This window comes from Leuresthes tenuis, unplaced genomic scaffold (genome assembly GCF_036924035.1).
Source record: "Leuresthes tenuis unplaced genomic scaffold, fLeuTen1.0.hap1 SCAF_3, whole genome shotgun sequence".
Classification (NCBI taxonomy): domain Eukaryota; kingdom Metazoa; phylum Chordata; class Actinopteri; order Atheriniformes; family Atherinopsidae; genus Leuresthes; species Leuresthes tenuis.
Genome location: NW_027325357.1, coordinates 584,196 through 605,293, shown reverse-complemented (window position 1 = coordinate 605,293; position 21,098 = coordinate 584,196). Strand labels below are relative to the sequence as shown.

Here is a 21,098-nt window from a genome sequence, read left to right as displayed (position 1 = left end):
GATACCAGGCAGGAACTAGGCAGGAACCAGGCAGAAACAAGGCAGGAACCAGGCAGGAACCAGGTAGGAACCAAGCAGGAACCAGGCAGGAACCAGGCAGGAACCAGGAAGGAACCAGGCAGATACCAGGCAGGAACCAGGCAGGAAGCAGGCAGAAACCAGGCAGGAACCAGGTAGGAACCAAGCAGGAACCAGGCAGGAACCAGGCAGGAAGCAGGCAGAAACCAGGCAGGAACCAGGAAGGAACCAGGCAGATACCAGGCAGGAAGCAGGCAGGAAGCAGGCAGAAACAAGGCAGGAACCAGGTAGGAACCAAGCAGGAACCAGGCAGGAACCAGGCAGGAACCAAGCAGAAGCCAGGTAGGAACCAAGCAGGAACCAGGCAGGAACCAGGCAGAAACCAGGCAGGAACCAGGCAGGAAGCAGGCAGAAACCAGGCAGGAACCAGGCAGAAGCCAGGCAGGAACCAGGCAGGAACCAGGCAGGAACCAGGCAGGAACCAAGCAAAAACTAGGCAGGAACCAGGCAGGAACCAAGCAGAAACCAGGCAGGAACAAGCCAGAAACCAGGCAGGAACCAGGCAGGAACCAGGCAGAAACCAGACAGGAACCAGGCAGGAACCAGGCAGAAACCAGACAGGAACAAGCCAGAAACCAGGCAGGAACCAGATAGGAACCAGGCAGGAACCAGGCAGAAACCAGGCAGGAACCAGGCAGGAACCAAGCAGAAACCAGGCAGGAACCAGGCAGGAACCAAGCAGAAACCAGACAGGAACCAGGCAGGAACCAGGCAGGAACCAAGCAGAAACCAGGCAGGAACCAGGCAGGAACCAAGCAGAAACCAGACAGGAACCAGGCAGAAACCAGACAGGAACCAGACAGGAACCAGGCAGGAACTAGTTAGAAACCAGGCAGGAACTAGGCAGGAACCAGGCAGAAACCAGACAGGAACAAGCCAGAAACCAGGCAGGAACCAGGCAGGTCCAAAGGAGGAACCAGGCAGAAACCAGGCAGGAAACAGGCAGGAACCAGGTAGGAACCAGAGAGGAACCAGGCAGGAACTAGGCAGAAACCAGGCAGGAACCAGGCAGGAACCAGGCAGGAACTAGGCAGGAACAAAGCAGGAACCAGGCAGGAACCAGGCAGAAACCAGGCAGGAACCAGGCAGGAACTAGGCAGGAACAAAGCAGGAACCAGGCAGAAACCAGGCAGGAACCAGGCAGGAACCAGGTAGGAACCAGGCAGGAACCAGGCAGAAACCAGGCAGGAACCAGGCAGGAACCAGGCAGAAACCAGGCAGGAACCAGGCAAGAACAAGCCAGAAACCAGGCAGGAACCAGACAGGAACCAGGCAGAAACCAGGCAGGAACAAGGCAGGAACCAGGCAGGAACCAGGCAGAAACCAGGCAGGAACCAGGCAAGAACAAGCCAGAAACCAGGCAGGAACCAGACAGGAACCAGGCAGAAACCAGGCAGGAACAAGTCAGAAACCAGGCAGGAACTAGGCAGAAATCAGGCAGGAACCAGGCAGGAACTAGGCAGAAACCAGGCAGAAACCAGGCAGGAACCAGGCAGGAACCAGGCAGGAACCAGGCAGGAACTAGGCAGGAACTAGGCAGAAACCAGGCAGAAACCAGGCAGGAACAAGGCAGGAACCAGGCAGGAACCAGGCAGAAACCAGGCAGGAACCAGGCAAGAACAAGCCAGAAACCAGGCAGGAACCAGACAGGAACCAGGCAGAAACCAGGCAGGAACAAGTCAGAAACCAGGCAGGAACTAGGCAGAAATCAGGCAGGAACCAGGCAGGAACTAGGCAGAAACCAGGCAGAAACCAGGCAGGAACCAGGCAGGAACCAGGCAGGAACCAGGCAGGAACTAGGCAGGAACTAGGCAGAAACCAGGCAGAAACCAGGCAGGAACCAGGCAGGAACCAGAGGAATGGCAGAACAGGTCATTCGGTGTCTGACTGTCTTCCTCTTGGCTGTCACACACTCAAACTGGTAACATTTTGCTGTAAGGAAGTTAAAAAGCACTATTTTAAAGGAGGACTAGAGGCCCACAGTGACCATGAAAACACTTGTTGGTCCTCAGAAAACTGACCTTTATGTCTTTTTGTTCAGCTTTTGCGATTAAAAAGCCGCAGGCAGCAAAGTGCTCTTTGCACAGCGATGCCTTGGAAAGACGTTCAGATCAGCAGTCGATATGGAGACATTTGTGTTGGATCCACAGTTTACAGAGTCACAGAAAGAAGATGAAGAGCAGAGCAGCAGCTTTTCTGTGCTGCTCCTAACCCTCAGAAATTAACTTTATCAGCACTTAAATCATGAAAGTTTGAGCTGAAACCAGCCCTGTGTGGCGGCACTTCTGATCACTTCTACTAATTCTTCTCATGGTGGAGAAAATGTGACAGAAACATTATGGAGCAGCAGGAGTTCAGACCTGTGAGGATCGATTCTGCTTCTCTGTGTTGTGTTCAGGATTCAGGACGAGTCACATCACAGCAGCAACATAAATGGATTTGATTTGGTTCAACAGAACTAAAAAAGCAGGCAGGGGAGTGTTTAAAGTCTCGTTTTAAAGTCGAGCGCTGAGAGGGAAATCAGTCAAAAACAGCCATCAACTCAAACAATGAGCCTGTTTTCCAACCAGCGACATCAGGCCAGTCGGCACACAGATACAGAGAGCAGTTATGAGTCAGAGATGCAGTTTATAATGAAGCAGAGGAGAGTTCGGTCAGGAGTGAAGTCTCAGATGTCTGCGCTGAACTCACAGCTGACATTCAATCATTTCAGAGGAATAATAAACAGAAAGAAGAGTGGCTGAAACCCAATAAATGGACCTTTGTTTCCCATGAATCTGTTGTGTTCGGTATGTTCTCTGAGCATGAGGAACATGTGGCTCCAGCAGGTGGAAATCTCTTCGTTTTCTGACCAAAAGCTCCAGCTCCAGCAGACGATGAGCAGCCTGAGGGCAGGAAAAACAGAGCAATCATTTTCAGAGCATCAAACCTATCAAACATGAAGTGAATTCTGCCATCCGGCCGCAGAAAAAGCCGCCTCCCAGATTAGTTAAAGCAGAATGAGTGTTTCTCTCAGGGTGAATATCTGCAACAGATCTGTGGATTCAGTGAATAAGTTTCACATCATAAAAGCTTTTACGGCCAGTTGGGCTTGATTTCCTCTTAGATGCCTGAATAAAACATGCCCTGATCCTTCCTCATCTCTTTCTTTCTTCCATTTCCTATCAATGCTTTCCAGTCTCCGCCAAAGGGAGCGACGATTCCCTACCGACCCAGTCCGACCCCCGGGACCGTGCTGATGGCAGGAAACCAGGTGAGCGTCCAGCAGAAGGTTTATCACAGGCTGCAGATATTTAGAAAGAAAAACTCGGTTTATTTAGAGCACAAATAAAGGCAGCTGAGCCGGATCACTAAAAACTTAAACTATGAAAAAAGTGACTTAACAACCAACCTGAACACATGAATGACGGGGGCCTGGAAACTAAATACTGTGGGGGGGTGACAGCTGACAGGGATGAACCCGATGATGTAAAGAGTGACTTAAAACAAACCTAAAACATGAAAAACCAGCAGATGTGAGCATCAGAAGGTCCATCAGCACAGAGAGAAGACACCAAATACAGATGAAGTGTTCTGACTGACAACAGAAGAATGACTCTTAGCTTCAGAAACACACGGTTGTAACAGCTGCTTTACGACACAATTCAACAACAACTGGAACATTTAGTGGAGAAATCTAAAGAAAACGACACCTGAAGTGGATTTTCCAGTCAGGAAAGGTCTGGGAAGGACTGGGAAGGAGTGGGGAGGACTGGGAAGGACTGGGAAGGTCTGGGAAGGTCTGGGAAGGACTGGGAAGGTCTGGGAAGGACTGGGAAGGACTGGGAAGGACTGGGAAGGTCTGGGAAGGACTGGGAAGGTCTGGGAAGGACTGGGAAGGACTGTGAAGGACTGGGAAGGTCCGAGAAGGTCTGGGAAGGACTGGGAAGGTCTGGGAAGGTCTGGGAAGGACTGGGAAGGACTGGGGAGGACTGGGAAGGAGTGGGGAGGACTGGGAAGGTCTGGGAAGGTCTGGGAAGGACTGGGAAGGACTGGGAAGGTCTGGGGAGGTCTGGGAAGGTCTGGGAAGGACTGGGAAGGACTGGGGAGGACTGGGAAGGAGTGGGGAGGACTGGGAAGGTCTGGGGAGGACTGGGAAGGTCTGGGAAGGACTGGGAAGGACTGGGAAGGTCTGGGAAGGTCTGGGAAGGTCTGGGAAGGACTGGGAAGGTCTGGGAAGGACTGGGAAGGTCTGGGAAGGACTGGGAAGGACTGGGAAGGTCTGGGAAGGTCTGGGAAGGTCTGGGAAGGTCTGGGAAGGACTGGGAAGGTCTGGGAAGGGCTGGGACCTGTCTGTCTGCGTCCTGAGCTGCAGTCGCTGGACACAGTACTTCAAAGGAATATTAGCTGATTTATTTCCAAAGTAAACTATATAACTGCTGAAGAGAATCTGTTGTTAACAGCACTTTTAAGTTTTGACTTCAAATGAAGCACAAACAAAATGGGATGTTTTCAGACTGAAAGAAGAAACCTGAGTAATGCTCCATGTTTGATATACTGCAGAGCTTGGATCAGCACAAACAGGCCGTGGAGTAAGGGGCTTGAATAATTAATCAGACTGAAACATGCAAACTGAAATATCCTGTCTGCAGCTCATGGAAACGCATAGAATAAGCTCAGAAGCTTCTGTGGACGTAACCAGAGTGAGTGGTGGAGTAAAAGTGAAGATGGATGAAGTTATGGACAGACAGAGTAACACTCCCCACAAACAGACTCTGAAAGACTATCAGCTCACATCTAAAGACCAGAGTTTAGAGTTTTTAGTCCCAGACTGGCCTCAGACTGAAGACTTTACTAACACTGTGAATCTTGTAGGGTCACTATTTACAAGACTTTTCCCATCATGCTCAGCAGAAGTTTTACAAAAACAGAGGAGAAGCAGCTTTTAGCTGCAGCTGCTCTGGTCTGTGCAGCGGTTTGTAGTGAAAAACCCAACAAAAGGAAGAGAAAACGCCACAGAATATGGGCACGAACCGTCCATTTTCACCTGCTGGTCGCTCGTTCTTCTACATCCCCCGACATGTTTGTTATTGACTTTCTGCTTTCCTGTTTCTGATGCTGTCAGAGCTCATCTATTAGCTGTTGTTACTGCGACCTGCGATGATATTAAACACGTTTGATGTGAGCCCAAAACTGGGAGAAACTGGTATGAAATGCGGTCGCAGACTGCAGATTACCGCCTTAAACTTAACGCAGATTACCGCCTTAAACTTAACGCAGATTACCGCCTTAAATTTAACGCAGATTACCGCCTTAAACTTAACGCAGATTACCGCCTTAAACTTAACGCAGATTACCGCCTTAAACTTAACGCAGATTACCACCTTAAACTTAACGCAGATTACCACCTTAAACTTAACGCAGATTACCGCCTTAAATTTAACGCAGATTACCGCCTTAAACTTAACGCAGATTACCGCCTTAAACTTAACGCAGATTACCGCCTTAAACTTAACGCAGATTACCACCTTAAACTTAACGCAGATTACCGCCTTAAATTTAACGCAGATTACCGCCTTAAACTTAACGCAGATTACCGCCTTAAACTTAACGCAGATTACCGCCTTAAACTTAATGCAGATTACCACCTTAAACTTAACGATGGAGATGATGGGAGCGCGCCGAGACTCCAGTTAGACTCCTAAAGACTCAGTTTTTAGTCTGGGACTGTGGAAATCGTTTGTTGTGAGCCCAGCATAACTGAGAGGAGGAAGGGATGGTGGCCAAGAGCTGGAGTGGATGGATTGATGTGTTGGATGGATGGGGGGTGGAGGGGAGGAAAGATGGATGGAGGGGAGGACTGAAGAGGCCTCGATGGACAAACAAGTCGATACAGAATTTCTCTTCACAATTTTAACGTTGGAGTAAACGCTTACCTGGTTGTTTGATGCTACGTTGCCCTGCATTCACTTCCAGGAGACTTAACAACCTAAAATCTAGTGATTCACATCATCAGGATTTGCTGCTTGTTCCCCACAGCACAACTAAAACCGGTTCACATATACACACACTTCTTGATGAGTCATACATTGAATTAAATGACATTTCAGGTCAACACACGTCCACAGCATACAGATGAGTTTTTTTACATGAATTCATTACAAATTAGAGCTATTCATCAGCAAGGTGGGTTTGAGGAGAGTCCACTGAAAAAAAGGCTTTTGCTTTCATTCAGGAGATTTTAAATGGTGTAATTAAGACGGTTCAATATTTACAGCCTGAAAAGGCAAATTACCTCTGCTTGGGACACAGCATGGCTAGCTTTCCTCTGTTCTCTCCTAGCTTCCTTCTTTTTTCTGCTAGCTTTCCTCTGTTCTCTCCTAGCTTCCCTTTGTTCTCTGCTAGCTTCCTTTTGTTCTCTGCTAGTTTCCTTCTGTTCTCTGCTAGCTTCCTTCTGTTCTCTGCTAGCTTCTTTCTGTTCTCTGCTAGCTTGCTTCTGTTCTCTGCTAGCTTCCTTCTGTTCTCTGCTAGCTTCCTTCTGTTCTCTGCTAGCTTCCTTCTGTTCTCTGCTAGCTTTCCTCTGTTCTCTGCTAGAGTCCTTCTGTTCTCTGCTAGCTTTCCTCTGTTCTCTGCTAGCTTCCTTCTGCTCTCTGCTAGCTTCCTTTTGTTCTCTGCTAGTTTCCTTCTGTTCTCTGCTAGCTTCCTTCTGTTCTCTGCTAGCTTCCCTTTGCTCTCTGCTAGCATCCTTCTGTTCTCTCCTAGCTTCCTTCTGCTCTCTCCTAGCTTCCTTCTGTTCTCTGCTAGCTTCCTTCTGTTCTCTGCTAGCTTCCTTCTCAGCTAATAAGCCGACTGATTTCCATTAAAATGCTAACATGAAATGTTCCCTTGTGTTTGTTCCTCTCAGTGGACTCGATGTGTGAACTTGCTGCTTGCTGCTGAGATGCTGTAGCATTGATGTTGTGCTATCATGCTAAGCTAACTGGCTTTTACAATGAACACACTGTACAGTATTTTCTCTTTTCTTTTCTTTGAAATGCTCCCAAACTTTAGGCACTTTTCATCTGATTTTTTCCGGTTTCCTCCATCAAATCAAGCTGCTACAAATGTGCTCACGTTGTTAAATGAATCATCGAAGTAGATGATTTAGAGGATTTTTTCATAATTGAGTTACTCAATGAGGCTTCTGATAGACATAATTCTCTGTCATTGTTGACTTAGCTGACAAAAAGTAGACACTTTCTCATTGATTTTGATAATTTCAACATATTTCAGTTTTAAATGACCCCACATGAGCCAGAGTTAAAAAAGAACCAAATAATATGAACGTTCTCTTATTCTTCCACGATGCTGCCTCAGGCTGCTGCAAATGTTTCTGTTTAATTACACAAACTCATTTCTGCTGATTATAAGGTCTGTTGGGACAGCTCAGAGCTGCAGCTGATTGAAGCAATAACTGGTTTTAATGCACTGCCATATGGAGTCCATTTAGACAATTACAGCATGTTGTTGGTGTATTACTAACAGAGCTGGAAGAGAAAGTCTTGTTCATCTTTATTATTTACAGGCAAGTTGCTCATTTCATTAAACCCCAGAACCAGGAAGTATTTTCTTCCTGCCTGGTAAGTGTGGTCAATTTAAACAGTAAAAGCAGCTGTTAACAATAATAATAATAATGCTAATAATGCTAATAATGCTAATAATGCTAATAATGCTAATGCTAATAATAATAATAATAATGATAATAATAATAATGATAATAATAATAATAAGAAGAAGAAGAAGAAGATATATTGTTTGAGAGCGTATAAATCAAAACATGGAAACCATGCAGTTGCTCATCTATCTGTATATAAGGGTGAAAATGTGTCTCTGGGTTTTCTGCTCCTTTAACAGAAAAACAAACCTCACATGATGAAATAAGTTGTCAATAATTCACCGTCATCACTGCAGTTATTTCCTGTCTTTTTCTCCTGTTCTTTTAAATCAATTGATTGTTCAACAGAATATTTTCAATTGAAATAGACTAAATTTATCAGTGATGCAGCAAGTATTTCGAAGCTTTACTGATATTTGGTGACATTTTGACAAAATCATAATGAGTAAAGTAACCTAAATATTTTCCTCTGAATGAGGAAATAAAGTCGAGTTCATGCTTCTCAGTTTTCTGCTAGATTTAAAGCTATAAATTACATTCTCTTATTGCAATCTGCCAATTTGTTTCCCCCCAAATTCCTAAAAAATCTCTCAATTAAAGGCTCATTTTTAAAAATCTTGTGACTTCTCACTCTGCCTCATCCACCTCTGACATGTTTGGACCTTGTTGGCACCCAGTAGCCCTTTCTGATCTTTATCTCTGATCTTTATCCGTTGCCTTCTGAAAAGTTTTCCGGGGCAGAAGCTCGGACCTTAATTGGTTGAAGAAGTCTTTTCTGCGCGCTCAACCCGAGCGACACGCCAGCTCAGCAGGCTGTCATTTGGACAGTCCGAGATGTGGAGGCTTTCCCAGAGAGAACACAGATCCGTCTGTACTTGGTCTCACTTCACTGAACCGGAACACAGATTGTTTGGAGATTGATGTCTCTGCATATCCGTGGGGGTGTTTGGATGTTTGAGGACGAACGCCGTGAGGCGGCGAGGTGTCACTGCGCTCGCCGTAAAGCTCATACAGTTTAAAAATGAAGGTCAGATCATTAGTGCACCGGAGAATAACACAAAGTGTGTTTATAATGCTCACCAAACAGCTGGAGCTCTCTGTTCAGACATATGTTCAACATAAACTGCTGCGGTGGATTTATTAGAAGCAACTAAACTAAAAAGAAAGTTTTATTTCTTTCAAACCGACTCGTAGTTTTCAGACTAAACTCATATTTCAGCACTAACTATTCGTCTGAACATGAAATAATGAGATGAACCGGGGAGAATTCACTCAACATGTCAACATTTCATAGAATCAGCAGCAGACCTCCCAGCATGCTTTGCTTCAGACAGGCGTTTGCCTGCAGATGAACCCGGCGGGTCTTCCCTTCCCTGCATGCACTGAGCTCAGAGCCTCAGGATGTGTTCGCTGACACCTTGTGATGTTCAGATGTGTGAGATGCTCTGCTGTGGAGCTCTAACTCCACTCTGCTTCTGTCTCTCTGTGCCGACTGAAGGTGTTCGAGGCTTCAGACTTCGGCTCTCACCCCCTGTTCTCAGTGGCACAGGGAGGAATGGACCTGCAGCAAGTGAGTATGGGGGGGTCACGGGACACAGCTTTATTTCCTCTGCCAACAAGACTTAAAGGAACAGCTTAGGGTTACAGGCAGATATTACTCAGCCGTGACCTGGGAGTAAAGATGTTAAAGAGCCCTCAGAGAGAAAGGATGTGAAATATGGGAGTTAATATTTAGTATAACCTCCAAAGCTGCGAACACCTCTTCATCACGGCTTATCCAACTTGGCCCAGATCTCCTGAAACCAGCATGTTTGGTTGCATTTAGGGAAAAATGCTGTTGAACAGAGAACTGAGAAGGTCAGAAGCAAAGAAAGTTCACCTGCAGAAGTGAATATATTCAGCTTGTTTATGCTTCACAGTGTCGATGGAAAGAAGAGCTTCACACTTTCAGGCCTGTTTTCAGTGTTTTGAACGTTGTGGCTGATATGAAACGTGTGGAAGAAGAGTAATGAATTAATTACCTTCGTTCCTCCAGGTTTATCCGTGTTTTCTGTTTGGTTCTGCTCATATTTTCTTTCCTTTTCAACAACCTATCAGACGCTGGTTCTGGGGATTGTTTGCTTTAGTTTCAGGAGTTTGACCTCCTCATCCAGCTGCAATAAAAGGTTAAATGAATCAGTTTTCTGCTCAGTCTGTGGTTCCTCTTGGGTTTAGATGAAACTTCTGGGAGGCGTTTCATTAAACTATGAATAAAAAGCAAAGTTTGGTTAAGTTTCAGTCACATGTTGTAACTGGAACATCTTGCAGGTTATAGGTCAAAATCTTTTACTTAAATCAAACTCTGCAGAATCTGAAGGTTTTTACACTTTTTTTTACACAGAACTTAACTAGTTTAGCATCACAAACACAGATGTAGTGTAATCACTGTTTATTAAGGCCTCCGGGCACCACCATGATGTGAAAGTAGGCCGGTGCCGATGTCCACCGGGTCAAAACCGACCAAAAAGCTCAGAAAGACGACGTTCAGCGGGTCAGCAAACAGTGGCAAAAATCATGCCGAGGGCTTCTTTAGTTAACTTTGGTAACACAAAACAAAATAAAAATCATTGGAAATGCAGAAGAAGGCACCGAAAGAAAGAGCTAAAAAGAAAAATGGGAGCAGGACAGAAGAAAGACTGAAAAAGTGAAGCTGCTTATCTTCCGTTTCCACTAAACAAAGAAAGAAAAATTCAAATCAAAAGTTACAGATTCGTGTCTCCTGGCATCCAGTAAGACCGTCTGAGGATATTAATGAAGCTGGAACGCTGCTTAAAGTCCAGATTCATGTTCTAAAACTGGCGTCCTGAGCTTTTCAGGTAAACACCAACCTCCCCGAGTCAGGAGGCGGAGCCACAGAATCCAATCAGTCTGAGGATGGATTTACGCACCGCTTCAGCTGGCGACAGCATCGTAAAAACAGGGGTCAAGGACTCCAGATTAACACCTCCGCACAGAGGGTCCCAGCGGACATAAATCTTCTTTTTCTGCATGAAAAGCTGACAAAAGGCCGACATCATGGCCACCGAGGCTGAGAAAGGACGAAGGCTGCGGAGGGAAGCCTGAAAACCTGCGTCTGGGAAGGGAGAGAAGAAAGAAACGTGACAAACGGAGGCAGAGAAGGAAGTCAGGGAGGGAAGAAGGGCTGTCTTTGTTTCAGATTAGTTACATTTTTCATGTGAATCTCTCACTGGTTCTTTGGTCTGAAAGCACAAACTATACAGGAGTAAAAAATGATGCCTTTATAGAGGATAATCACCCAGGACTCCACCGTAATAACAGGGCTGAAATGTGAAGTTCACGGGTCAGTCTGAGCATCGTGTCCCTGCTGCTCAGACACTGAAACACACTTATTCAGAGACCAATAAGTGCCGCTTAGATCAACAGCTTTTCTCATCATATCAACGCTTCACCCAGAATTCCTCACTGTTCTCAGTTATAGAGAAAATGTTCAGAGCTTTTACTTCAGTAAATCAGATATTATCACAGCTCAGAGACACTCAATCACAGTAATTACCGGGTCGCAGCTCAAACTGTTTGAGGCGAGAATAATCTGAAACTTCTAACCAATGAGAGGTTTGTGGGAACCACCCCTGAGGTCCCGTCCCCTGGGGGCCGCAGGAGGGAAATATCAGTCTCAATAGAGAAAAGAGCATTTTTCAACAACAGAACACAGGTTCCACACCCAGATAGCAACTGTTTGCCCTCCGGTTCAGAAACACGACACTTTATCACTTCCTGGTTGGTTTAGTGTCTCCAGGCCTGGTTTTGTGTACGACAGTAACAACAAGGAGAGGCAGAGTCATCCTTTCTGAGCTGTTTTTGGGTGCTGTGATGTCAGAGTGCAGGTCAGGTTAAATGAGACAGGAAATCACATGAGACAGGAACCTTTTTCAGAAATAAAACCTGATATTTGGAGGAACTTTGCTGTCCCTCAGCTGCTGTCTCATGAACAGTAAACAGCTTTCATGTCAAGGACGAGACATGGATGATGCTCCACAGCTGAGTGGTCTGAGGTCAGTGTCTGGCAGCTCGTGTGTCACCATCATTAGCTAATTGTCCTTCAACCAGACGCTGCGCTTCGTGTTAGTTTAGAGTGGGCCTCGGGCCAGATTTCTTCTTCATTTAAATACTTTTCATCTATCTGCCTGCAGCATCTGTGAGCGATGAGCTGAGCTGCTGCTGCAGCACTTCATGGCTTCATAAAAAATGCACACATCCCTCCTCTCCGTGCCTACTCTCTGCTTCTGTCTTCTACCTTTGAAAATGATTCCACAGCCACTATTATCAGGTCAAAACACCTTGCGATAGGCGTGAAGTGGAGTTTACTATAAAACTGGAAGTGGAATCAGATCATCGTTGGAGTTTTATGGAAAATGACATTAAATAGATGTTTCAAATATATTTATTCATCCAGGCAGATATTACTTTTAATTACATTCAATCGATATGCTTCCTCTAGTGGTCGTGACAGCAACTGCATGTCCAAATGGCGTCCATAAGGGCGATAATGGCGTCCATAAGGGCGATAATGGTGTCCATAAGGGCGATAATGGCGTCCATAAGGGCGATAATGGCGTCCATAAGGGCGATAATGGCGTCCATGTGGCCAATAATGGCGTCCATGTGGCCAATAATGGCGTCCATATGGGCAATAATGGCTTGAATCATTTCTGATTATTTCACAGTGATTCACGATAAAGCTCAAATAAAACCACCTCAGCACAACCCCGTAGGAAGGTGTCACATTACCAGATTTTGCACCTGAAACAACACAGTATCACTTTTGAGAACTAATTTGCTTCATCTTCTTTAAACCTTAATGAAAATTCAGAAAATACGGGTCTGAAGTGACATTTTAGCTCCTTAAAGAAATTCCACTGAAGCACTAAAGACTTTTTGCTGATGTGCAGCGCTACATTTAGGATGAATTAAAAGTGATTAGGACATAAAGTTGAATGAACCAGTGAGTAACTATGCAGGATTAATTACCCTTAAACTTTTTTCATCCCCTCACTGGGTGGGGCGTACATCTAACAATCTATGAGAATGACGGATGCTTTTATTATAGCTAACATTGCTCAGATATTTGCTAGAAACATGAATTCTGATGGGAAAAATTATGCAAAATGTGTTTATATTTTATGATGGGACAGCATAATGTTGGCTGTCTGGGTCTCTTAGAGGCTGAGTCTCCTAAACAAATGAGGCTGAACCCAAACCCAGCTAAATTTAGCCATCTTTAACTAATCCTAACTCGTATTTGTTGTGGAGCAAAAAGACACTTGTTGGACCATAGAGAGGCAGGAAGACGGCACCGGGGAGAAGAAACTGACCGACCCCTGCAGGCATTTAGAGTTTATGCTTAATTAACTGACTCGCTTCATGACTGCGTCAAACAGGGAGCCAAACTAAATGACCCACTGACTGACCTGGAGACAGATCCAGGCTGGCAAAGACTCACACAGCTACACAGAAAGTTTAAATGTTGTAAGAGCCTCAGATGGACAGAATCACTCAGATCGGGACCAGGATGCCGTCACTGCCCTCAGGGACCGGTGACAAATAACCCCGAAGGTTTAAAGACAGGAAAAGATGTGCAGACTGGAACAGATGAGCGCTTTACTCTGTCACAGCTCTGCATGCCCACAGCCAAATTTAGCTGTGTGGGTGCATGTGAGTCTTCATCAGGCGCGTTGCCTTGGGAGTGTCAGCTAAAGCAACAGTAACACGAGCTAATGGAGGCTCAGCGGCGCTGATGGGAGGAGAGGGGGAGGGAGGAGGTGACAGGTAGGCTGGGGGATGTGGAAAACCTCCCCGGTGGTGGCAATCATTGGGTGGACACTTATAAAAGCCGGTTTAGCAAAGAGAGCCAGCAGCTGCATCCACAGAGGACAACAGAAGTCCTGTTTTAACCCAAACCCGGATGGTTCTCTGAACCTAATCAGCTCGTTTTAGTGCCGAAGTCTAAATATATCGGTCATATAGGCCGGGCCGGGGCTCATATACATCAGGCTGGGGGTCATATAGGCCGGGCCGGGGGTCATATACATCAGGCCGGGGGTCATATACACCAGGCTGGGGGTCATATACACCAGGCTGGGGGTCATATACACCAGGCTGGGGGTCATATACACCAGGCTGGGGGTCATATACACCAGGCTGGGGGTCATATAGGCCGGGCTGGGGGTCATATACACCAGGCTGGGGGTCATATACGCCGGGTTTAGTGCTGAGTTCAGTGGCAGAGAGAGGAGAGGAGTGTTTCTAATTCATTATTTTGGGTCTGTTTTAAATAAACGTTGTTGGCCTTCAGTTGACAGATTATTCTTTGGTTGCGACGGAATCCTTTCCAGGATTGAACAGGACTCATTATTTTAAGAATTTCTGATATCTCTGGAAAAAAGCTGGAACTGCGTTGTGAAAACATCTGAAATGTGAATTTGTGTGACAGTAAAGAGGTGAATGTATAAGTTATTAAATTAATTAGTAGGAAAGGACTGAGTGTACCTCCTCCTTCAATGGGTTTGCTTCCACTTTGGTGAGATTTAGGCATTAAATGCTTCTTGGTTCACAGACCTTATGGCTCGCTGTAAAATATGTCCTCTATGTTGTTCCCATCTTTGGATCTTTGGCTCAGCCTTTCCTGCATATCTCTGAGTTTGGATCTGGAGTCAAAAGTTCAGCAGCTGTGATAAATAAACTGTGAAATCTGTTATATAATGTGCAGTGAACCTCAAATGTCTCCAGAGACTTTTACACACCAACTTTGTTCCTCCACCTCAATTCAGGCTCCTCCCCAACCCAATTTAAGTGTTCCTCAGCTGGGAAGACATCTCTTTTAATCATGCTCTTGAAGATATAAGCACAGACAGGGCAGGTGATTGAGTATAAGTGTGTTCAGTAACTCGCCCGCTACCACAGAGAAGCACTAATTCTGCTGTCAGTGGCAAGAAATGAAGGAATATAACTTCAACTGACAGGTCTCCGTGGATCTTTAGCTTGGTTTAAGAGCTCTAGAGGTCTTGAAAAACCAGACCTTAACAGAACATTCTTCTATCTTTATTAAAAATTAAAAAGAATAGAATTATATATGAAGACAGCAAGACTGAACGTCCACTTAAAGGGGAACTCTGGGTATTTTTAAACCTTATTTCTGGCATGAAATACGTTCATCTGCTCACTGAGAACAGTTTGGTGAAAGTCGGCGTCCTTCGGAAGATATTTAGATAACTGGAGATCCATATAACGGAGTGAACGGGGCTTAGAGGATGCAGCCTCTAAATAAATCATTATCTGTCTTTATTTCACCAATACTTTAAGAAGAATGAATGAATGAACGTGTGCTATAGCTCTGTTAGCTCATAGCTCTGTTAGCTCATAGCTGCTGTTAGCTCATAGCTCTGTTAGCTCATAGCTGCTGTTAGCTCATAGCTCTGTTAGCTCATAGCTCTGTTAGCTCATAGCTGCTGTTAGCTCATAGCTCTGTTAGCTCATAGCTCTGTTAGCTCATAGCTGCTGTTAGCTCATAGCTCTGTTAGCTCATAGCTCTGTTAGCTCATAGCTGCTGTTAGCTCATAGCTCTGTTAGCTCATAGCTCTGTTAGCTCATAGCTGCTGTTAGCTCATAGCTCTGTTAGCTCATAGCTCTGTTAGCTCATAGCTGCTGTTAGCTCATAGCTCTGTTAGCTCATAGCTCTGTTAGCTCATAGCTGCTGTTATGTGGCTACTTGCAGCTATAGGAGAGCTAACGGAGGGATTTCTACACAGGCACTCTACTGGGACCACTTCATCCACACGCCCCCCTGCAGCACAGTTTATTCACTCCGTGCTCTGTGACAGTCGGCTAACTTCACACAGAGTTTGCTGCTGATAGTTTTGTGCAACATGGCAGGATATTTATCAGATTTTGACAACGTGAACAACGACTTTGAGTAAGATGGACGTTCTTACCGGAGTGAATAAACTGTGCTGCAGGGGGGCGTGTGGATGAGGTGGTCCCAGTAGAGTGCCTGTGTAGAAATCCCTCCGTTAGCTCTCCTATAGCTGCAAGTAGCCACAGCCCTGAAACAGCTTAGGAAGCATGTCAGAGAGCCTGAGGTGTTCCCCTGACCTCTGAACTCTGTTAGTTAGCAGATTAAAGTGACTGTCCTCGGTGGGAGTGATGCCCCCCAGGTATGATACCAACCTGTGCTGCAACCTTGTGTTTTCTGTCTCTGTTTCAGACTTATGCAGTACAGAGCCACTACGGCATTCCACATTCAGAGGTAAAGGCTTTCTTTGTCCATCCTGATGATGCCTTCTTACAGCATCGTGCTACAGTTGTTGATCTGTTTTAGCTTCATCACTCAGTGGAGTTTCTGCCGTTTATTTGACTCTGTCTCCGTCCGTCTGTCAGTTAGCGAAGCTGCACCAGCTGTCGATGCATCAGCAGGGCCTCGCCCCAATCAGCCAGTCGGCCACACAAGTTCTGCCAGGTACGTATGCACACACTTCAGTTAACAGCATCTAAACTTCCTGTCTTTATGTTTTTATAGTTTTTAAAGGTACCATTTTCTTTTGTTCAGTGGAGCACATCCCCTCCAGTTATCAACCAAATCTGAAGTAAACTGTTACAGTGACCTAACCTGTAGCTGTAGGACCTGCAGCTACAGGCTCTGTCCCACTAACAGAGGGGTGGTCATTAGCCGGAAAATAAACTGGGTCAAACGGGTAAAAATGTCGGCTGGGAAGCTTAAAAATAACCATAACTTATCTGATAAATATTTCTGTGCCAACTAAAATCAATCAAAACATCAACTAAAACTTCAGATTTTTGTTATTTGTTTCCAGGGACAGAAGCTACTGAAATAAAAGTAACTGGATAAAATGAAGTCGACGAACAGAAAGTTTTCTTTAAGAAGATCCGGAGCTTTAAAGGGTTAAAGCACAACATTTTCACCCTGTTTTCATGGTTAAAACCGGCAACATATTTTATCACACATTTCCTCTGAGGGACTCTGAACATTTGCCCCAGATTTGCTGTTTTTCTTCATTGTGCATTTGGTTGCTTGTGTGTTTTTGTCTGATTTTGTCTATTTTTCTGAAAAATAGATTTATTCAGATTTTTCGAAGCTGCTTTTCTTACCTCGACCTTCGCCATTCGCTCCATCGCATCCAGAGGACGTTTGAAAGGATCTTTTCCTTTTATCAGACGGTTAAAATGTTCCTTTTTTTTAGAAATCTTCTCAGTTGTTACATAATCTTTGTTTTAGAGCAGCGTTCTGAATAATAACCTGTGTGTGAGGGCTTTGATTGGAAGCTTCCAGCTGGGCTTACATGCCGAGCTGCTCTCTCATGTCCATCTTGGCCTGTTGGTTTCTGGCTCCATTAGCAAAGCTTCGTGCTGCTCTGGAGGAACGGCCTCACTAACTGCCGATTGCTGATTAAGACGGCAAGAGGTGCAGCTGCATTTCAAGAATGAAGATCTTTCTCTGTGGCAGTTAAACGAGAACTCCTCTTATTCCCCATCTCAAAGAGGTCAAAAGTTCAGAATCCAATCAGCTTTCGGGATGAGTGGTTCGCCTCAGCAGAGTCCTGCAGAGTGGATGAAATGTGTTCTGGTGATGCTCTTTAAAAAGATCACACCAGAACTCAGAGGGGAGGAAGGGAAGGAAAAAACACAGGAAAAAGAGGAGGGATGAGGGAGAAAGACACAAGAGCATGAGAAGACTGATGGGAAAGTTGCAGAAAGGAAAGAGAAAGGGTGGAAAAAGAAGAACAGAGAGGGGAAAAATCCAAAGTAAGGCAGCGATTAGGGAAAGGAGGGTAAAGAAGGATGATAAAGGGAGGAAGGAAAAGGGGAAGGTCATGCTAATTAAGAAGTAAATAAGGACATAAATAGCATAAAGAAAGAAAAACTAAGGGAAAGAAAGTAGGTAAGGAAAGACATTAATAAACAAAAGAAGGAAACAGGAGAAGAAGAAAGAAAGAAAGAAAAGAAAGAGTAAAATCACAAGTGGATGAAAGGAATAAAAGGAAAGTGTAAAGGATGGAGGAATAGAAAAAAAAGAGGATTAAAAAGAAGAAAAAGATTTTTCTGCCTCATAAACGCCTAAAAGCACAAAATGAGCGACACATCAGCAGCTCAAACTTTATTTAACACGCCGCTGAGTGACGACACTCAGGCTGACAGTGACTGACCGGACCAACAGAACCTTTGTTTATAGAGCAGAACCACTGAGTAGAAACTGAGCTCCAACAGTAACTGGGTCATCATGAGGAAGGTGTTTTTCTGCCTGATGTCCAGCAGTTTGAATCCATCCCTCCTTTTCTTTCTTTCAGCAGGGGTGGAAACCAGTTCCCAAACCACATCTCAGGAGCTTCTCATTCCAAACGATGTGAGTAAAAGATGGAAAAAGAGAAAACAAATGAACTCTTTTTCAGATCCTCTGAGCAGAAAGTGTAGCTGAGGCCATATCCTCCTCCTCTTCAGCTTCACCTTTCTGTCTTCAGGTCAGCTGGATTCTGTTTGTCTGTCTGAAGCTGTACACAACAACACTTTTCAAACCATTTCAAAGCTGTCGACAGTTTCCAGAGTCAGAATGAAACCAGAGAGTCTCCCCTGATCTCAGCTGTTTGTTTTAAGGTGGTCATAAAACTCAGTTTTAAGGCGGTATTTCTCACCTCTAAATCAACCATGTTTCACACCATCATAAGCCTTTGGTCTTGTTTTATGTAAACTGTGTCGTTCAGTGACACTTTCTGCTGTTATCACTTCCAAACAGGAAGCAGGGGACGCTGTGGCTGACAGTAACCATGGCGATGAGGCAGAAAAACGTACGGTTCAGTTGGACCGAACAGGAGGAGGAGCAGCTAACTGCATCTCTACCATGTTTAATCTGAACTTAAAAATGCAGCCGTGGCTAAAAGCTGCTTATCGCTCCACTTCATTGTTATTAAGGACTGACACCAGGTGCATGATGGGAAATAATCTCAGAAAGATCCAGCTGTGCTCTTACAAACAGCGACCCCGAAAGATCTGGAGTAAAATCTTTAGTCTGAGACTGAAAACTCAGTGATCATAGCAGCTTGAATAATATGATTAATAATGATAATAATGTTCATGGTCTGATGTAAACTTTGTAGCTAACATCAAGTCCCTGATGTTAGCTACAAAGGCTTACGTCTCGGTCCCTCCGGTCGTCACAGGATCATCATCCAGCAGCTCCTAAGACCATCCAGACTCTTCATGTGTTGCTTCTATTAAAACGGAAAGCTGAAGCCCGGATGGACAGCAGCACAGCTTCCCAGCAGATGGACGTTTTCATTTCTGGTTCCCCGACAGGGATTATTTGGATCTGATAGCACATAAATGCATTTGAGAACTTACTGATAACCATGAGCTCACATCCAGCTCTGTGCAGTAAAACAGGAGTAAAAAGTCTTTCTGTGGTCGCTGACAGCGTCTCCAACAGTATGAAGAAGAACTGCAGCCAGCAGTTTCCATGGCAACGTTCTACTTCCTGTTTCACGTAAAAGTTCCAAAACAATGTTGTTTAATTTACTTTTATCTTTAATTACTTTTTTAAACACCATCTTTACGTCTTTTGTCCTGAAAGTGACTCAGATCCACGTGCACGCCTCCCTCTGCTGCAGCTGTGCACAGCGAGTGTCACGCTCCAGAACGCCAGACATTTCAGCGGCACGTCGGCTGCTTTCAGGTCAAGGCTGTGACCTTTGGCCACCACATATCTCCCCCCCCGCCCATCCGTCACAGGCAGTGATTCATCCCGTCTGTGCTCAGCTGGTCCCGTTTCATCACCTCTTTGTTGGGTTGTTTCCACGAAGCGGTCCGGCTCCATCCTGACGTCTGATTCAGCTCCACAGCAGCTTCTCACCTGATGGTTTTAAAGCTGCAACGATTCAAAGGAAGAAGGAGGTGTTTCCATCTCACCTCAGAGAGACCTGAGCTCAGGCAGAAGCGTTTCTGTTGGACCTGCTGCTGTGACAGTTCTGGGATCTGTTCTCTGATCCCGGATCAGCTGATGCTGGTTACACCAGTTGGTTTCTTCAGCTAATTATCCGACAAACTCCTGTAGCAACTGGCCTCTTCCATGCATCAGCTGAGCCAAGCTTCTCCCGCCGCTCAGAGGCGGCTCAGCTGCACCGTCCTGACGGAGAAGCGGGACGCTGGCGCCGGGTGGCGAGCTCCATGACGCTCGGTAAGCAGGGTCCTTCCAGCCTCTGCAGAAATGACTCGAGGTGCAGCCGTGGCGCATCAGTCCCGGCTTCAAAAGGCATCCGTGAAAGAAGCGACAAAGATTAAAGAAACCCTGTGGTGTTGGAGCTCTTAGAGGCTTTTCTGAGGACAGGATTCACCCGAAGGCAGCAAGTAGAAAACAGGGTCCCAGTCCTACGTATCTGCTGTGCAACAGATGAGAATAAAGTCAGGCAGGGAAATTAAACTGAACCTTAGTTAGAGAATCAGTTTGAAAAGTGAACAGCGGCCGGAGCCGTGGATTCAGACTATTACAGTGAATCCTACAGATTTATAACTTTAATTCACCGCTAACTGCAGCGTGTTTGTTTTAACATGTTTTAACATGTTTTAACATGTTTTTACAGCCAGAATATTACAGAAATTTACAGAAATATGATAATAATTATTATTATTGTTATTATTCCAGTTCAATTCTAATATGTTTTACATAAATTCCAAATGACATGACTAAAAAGGCTTTGGGAAATAAAATAATGGACAAATAAAGTCTGGGAAAAGGATTAAACGCATGAATTATTAAACTGAATGAAATGACAACTTAAATTATTGGAGTTTTACCACAAAGTTAAATTAGTCTAGAAACAGAAAACTTTAATTAGTTAATTTTCCTTCGATGTTGAGCCATTTTTGGCATATTCATTTGTTTTTAAGGTCTATATTTCTTCCTCCTTATTTGAATGATGGTGGAACTAATTCCATTAACAGATTGATATTTACGGCTCAGATTTAACGGTGGGTTGCCTTCCCGCTCCTCAGACCGGCGTGGAGCAGCCGGTTTTACTCTCACAACAGCCTCTGCTTTACCAGCTGCTGATGGCAGCATGAATACAAGCGTCCGCACACGGGTCATTTATAAGAAATTAAGAAAACAAGGAGCAGATTTAGCTCACTGAGGAGCCATCAACAGGAAGAGGAGGAGCTTTCCCTCCTGTCTCCATCCATGTGAGCTCAGAGCTTCTTCCCTTCCCAAACTGTGGGTTTGTCCTCTGCAGCCGGTGGGTTTGTCCTCTGCAGCCGGTGGGTTTGTCCTCTGCAGCCGGTGGGTTTGTCCCCTGCAGCCGGTGGGTTTGTCCCCTGCAGCCGGTGGGTT

General features: G+C 45.2%; 1 protein-coding gene across 2 annotated transcripts in view; it reads left to right on the top strand.

The window, feature by feature from the left end:
- The window catches only part of pcbp4 (poly(rC) binding protein 4), a 77,744-nt gene that overhangs the window by 42,894 nt on the left and 13,752 nt on the right, over nucleotides 1-21,098 (top strand). For both annotated transcript variants that reach the window (XM_072381364.1, XM_072381365.1), the window contains exons 8-12: nucleotides 3,257-3,331; nucleotides 9,210-9,281; nucleotides 15,972-16,013; nucleotides 16,145-16,223; nucleotides 18,073-18,125. In XM_072381364.1, the coding sequence (XP_072237465.1) occupies nucleotides 3,257-3,331; nucleotides 9,210-9,281; nucleotides 15,972-16,013; nucleotides 16,145-16,223; nucleotides 18,073-18,125 (321 nt within the window). The remainder of the gene's footprint in view (nucleotides 1-3,256; nucleotides 3,332-9,209; nucleotides 9,282-15,971; nucleotides 16,014-16,144; nucleotides 16,224-18,072; nucleotides 18,126-21,098) is intronic.